General features: G+C 55.3%; 1 protein-coding gene across 1 annotated transcript; it reads right to left on the bottom strand.

Moving 5' to 3' along the window:
* Positions 1–1,193: 1,193 nt before the first annotated feature.
* LOC108758952 (uncharacterized) lies at positions 1,194–2,051 on the bottom strand. The gene has a single exon (XM_018504198.1). The coding sequence runs from the start codon at positions 2,049–2,051 to the stop codon at positions 1,194–1,196; it is 858 nt and encodes a 285-aa protein (XP_018359700.1).
* Between the last annotated feature and the right edge of the window lie 1,899 nt (positions 2,052–3,950).

The following is a 3,950-nucleotide window of genomic DNA, read 5'->3' as shown; positions in this document are numbered from 1 at the left end:
AGGCTGGATAGTCCCGCCGCCAACCTCTCAAACTTTGGCGCAATGGCTCGGAAATGCGGCTCAAATGACCACCTCGAATCCAGCATCAGGCCTAAGTACCTGAGCTGGGAGCCGACCGGGATCTCCCGCCCGTCCACGCGCACCCCCAAGTTCGCGGGGTGTCCCCTGCTGTGGAACCCAATCACCTCAGTTTTTTCTGGGGCGATGTCCAGGTTCATCCTCCGGATCCTCGCAACCACCTCGCGTATCGCCTCATTAGTCTTGACGACTGCCTCCACCCAGTCCTCGACGGCCGCCAGGATCATCGTGTCATCTGCGTAACAGACAATCCGGCAGTCCGGCAAGAGATCGGACCGACGAAGCACTCCATCGTATCCAATGTTCCACAGGAGTGGGCGAAGTACCGACCCCAGCGGAACCCCTCTCTCCACTGTTTGCCTTGTCATGGCCCCATCGCCAGTCAGATACACCAGGTATCGCTCGGTAAGGTAGGAGCGCACAATCCTCCGTAGATATCACGGGGTCCGGTGATCCGCCATCGCACGGCCGATTTCATCCCACGGAAGGGAATTGAACGCGTTTTTGATGTCAAGTGACACACCCACCACCGCACTGCCATACCGTCCTGTGTGGCCTCCTCCACAAAGCGTCTAACGTAGAGGATAGCGTCCCTGGTGCCTCGGCCCCTGCGAAACCCAAACTGGGTGTCACTCAGATTAGGCCCCGGCCTCTCCATGCTGCGCACCACACGTCTGCCACGATCCTCTCGAAGAGTTTGGCCTCGTCGTCAAGGAGGCAGATCGGCCTATACCCTGACGAACCATCCGCCGGCTTTCCGGGTTTTCGGAGGAGTACCAACTTCGCTACCTTCCATTGCTCAGGAAAGACGCCCGTCCTCAGGCTCTCTGAGAAAATTTCCCTCACTCTTGGAGTTATCTCCGTCACTGCGGTTGCCCACGCCTGGGCGGGACCCCGCTGGGCCCCGGCGCAGCTTTCCGCTGCACCATCCTCCTTCTCGCAGACATAACTTCTTCTACGGAGACCTCAAACTCCTCCCTCCACGCCCCGTATCCCGCGACGGACAACGGCGATTCCTCACACCCGCGCCCCGCCGCCGCCGGCGGCGGGGGAGGGGGAAACGCCTCCGTCACTCCACGGAGTAGCGCGGCGTCCGGGGGGACCATCGCCGTAGTTTACCCATGGCAACTTTTAATGGTATTCCCCTCGACCCATGGGGATGGGTCATCCTCGAGGGAGAGCATTAGATCCCTCCATGATTGCTCCTTGACCCGAGCTATAGCGGACCTCAGAACCGCCCTTGCCTCACGGAGTTCCAACAGGTACCACTCTATTTCCTCCTGATCTCCGCGTCTCCTGCAAGCTCTCTTTAACCGTCGTCTCGCCCTCGTGGCGCCGTCGCGGAGACTCGCGATCTCCACCGTCCACCACGGCATGGCCCGCTTCGCGCGTGGCAGGGCTCTGAGCATGGCGACATCGCACGCACGGACCATGCCCCGGAGTTTTTCGGCCTCTTCATCGATTGGCCTTCCAGCTGGCGGGGGCATCCCCCACGTATGGGCCAATATCGCCGCCGTTAATAGGTCCTCGTTGAGGCTGTGAAGCCTCCACCTTTGCGGCCGGGGCTGTTTTCGCCTTCTCCGTTGAGCCGCGGTGTCCCCCAATACGATTGAGATATAGAAGTGATCGGAGAGGGTCTCTTCTAGAAGCACCCTCCATTCCTCGATTTTTGCCGCCGCCAGGGGGTTCGCAAACGTTACGTCTACGATTGATTCCTCCTGCGGCCTTACGCAAGTGCTGGCACTCCCCGTGTTGATACAACACAGACCGTTGGCTACGGTCCATCTTTCCACCACCACTTCTTTCGTGTTCGTGGTCGTGGATCCCCACATGGGGGATTTCGCATTGAAATCCCCTGCTACTATGGTGGGTCTGGCTTTATGTTCCAGCACAAGGTCCAGAATTTCGTCCATTCCTTTGTCCACGTATTCCCTGTCTATACTCGGGGATATGTATACCCCTATTATTATCATCTCCCCCCATCTGACGCATAGACGTCCCCCGTGCTCAGCGGAATGCAGGGCAATGGGTCCTTATTCTATCACCATACAATGGCAATCGTGCCGGTAGCATTGCCTGTCCAATGCGGGTGATTTGTAGGGACCCGATAGGATTCCGCCACTACCGCAATTCCCGCCATAGCCTGTAGGAAAAGGTCTTGGACCCGGCCGGCATGGTTAGCGTTTGTTTGCAGTATTATATTGGGCATTTCAAAGTGCCTACCTTCTCCGTTCCCTCTTTCTGTGAGGGCTCTGGGCTCCCAAGTGGATCCCTCTCCTGTTCTGACGCACTTGGCGGACGGTTGCTAGGTGAGGCTTCCTCCAGAGCTTCCACCTCCATCGTCTCAACCTCCAATTCACGGCCAGTCACGGAAGGCTTCGACCTCTTCTCCCGTTGTGGGAGAGGGGCCTCCGTGCCCTTGCGCAGGTCCGTGCAGGCCACCAGAGTACATAACTAACCTGTCAGAACACCTCGAATATTGGCTAACCTTTCCCACAAGACCCCAGCGCTCCGTTGTCGCATATTTGGAAGATACTCTATTCCCGTTTTTAATTCCTGCTGAACACTTGAATCCCTTCACTGAATATTCCCCAGCTTTATAATCTCATACTCAATAAATTCTACACACATCAATCACACCAAACAATTACCAAAGAAATAAGGAAACATCGCATAATGTAAATTGGAGCTCAATTATATTCATTTAATTCAACTCCGACTTGATTTTCTTTATTTACGAAAACACCTCCTCATATTTATAACGCCGACCACGATTGCACTTAGTCCAATCCCCGGCTCTTTGGATTTATTTCCGAGGCCGAAAATAAGGGCACTGGCCCAACTGGGATAGAAGTGTGCCCCTAAGGCACACTGACCCAGTTTCCCGGCCTTTAGCCTATGCGTTTGCCTCGAGCGGCACTCAGCGGAGCGTCGATCTCAAGAGAGGCTTCCGCTTCGTCCTCCCTCGAACCCCCGGCTCTACCAAAGGGCGAAGCGAAGTGCCTCCCGTTGAGTCGGTCCCTCCCCTTAGCTCCCTTGCGGAGCTGGGACCGACGATACGGCGATTCGGTTCGCGTTGCGTCCATCCCCTCAGGTTCCATGCATGCGGAACCTCGGACGTAACAGCATCTTCAGCCAAATTATTATTAAAATGTTTTTTATTAAATAATTTATATTGTTATGTCCAAACTGCACCGTCGCCCGATATACGCCGGGGTTCGCCGTCCGTGAAGGAAGACGCGCGTTGCTTGGCAACAAGGCGCGGTTGTTTGAATGGGTTATCGAGAGAGAAGTCAAGGCGTTCGGACGTGTTTTCTCAGATCATACTCTCTACGTTATTCTTGGACTGTATCGTCGATACTAATAAAGTCCTTCTCTGTTGTTTTCTACAAATCCTTGAGTCCATTTCTTTCCGCGGCTCGGGAGTGCGCGTCGCGATCGTGAGAGCGATCTCGCATAGCGAGCGCAACAGGACGAACGCACGGACGGACGTAACATTTTGGGGGCTCGTCCGGTCGAAGTGTTGTGTTTGTGTGATGCTGCGTTCTCCGGTCGTCACAAGGAGCAGGATACAAGCGGAAAATATAGAAGGAGCGATGGAGACGGATCGAGCCGCTTTAGAGGAGATGGTTCCGCGGGCTGCTTCGCAGGAGACAACTCCGACGACGTTGGCTCTTCAGGCGGTACTACGAGAGATGCAGCAATTACGTGAGGAGCAGCAGCGTTCGAGGAGCAAATACGCGGAGGCAACACGACAACGAGACTCGGAGATTAAATTGCTGCGAGAGGAGCTACGCAATTTTAAACAGCTAAGTCCTTCTATTAATAGAAATATTATCGCGGACGCGGGTGATTGTAGTCGCGCACGGCTT

The sequence above is a fragment of the Trachymyrmex cornetzi genome, unplaced genomic scaffold (assembly GCF_001594075.2).
Source record: "Trachymyrmex cornetzi isolate Tcor2-1 unplaced genomic scaffold, Tcor1.1 scaffold1605, whole genome shotgun sequence".
NCBI classification, from domain to species: domain Eukaryota; kingdom Metazoa; phylum Arthropoda; class Insecta; order Hymenoptera; family Formicidae; genus Trachymyrmex; species Trachymyrmex cornetzi.
Note: the sequence above shows the minus strand (reverse complement) of the source record. Positions and strands in the feature narration are given on the sequence as shown.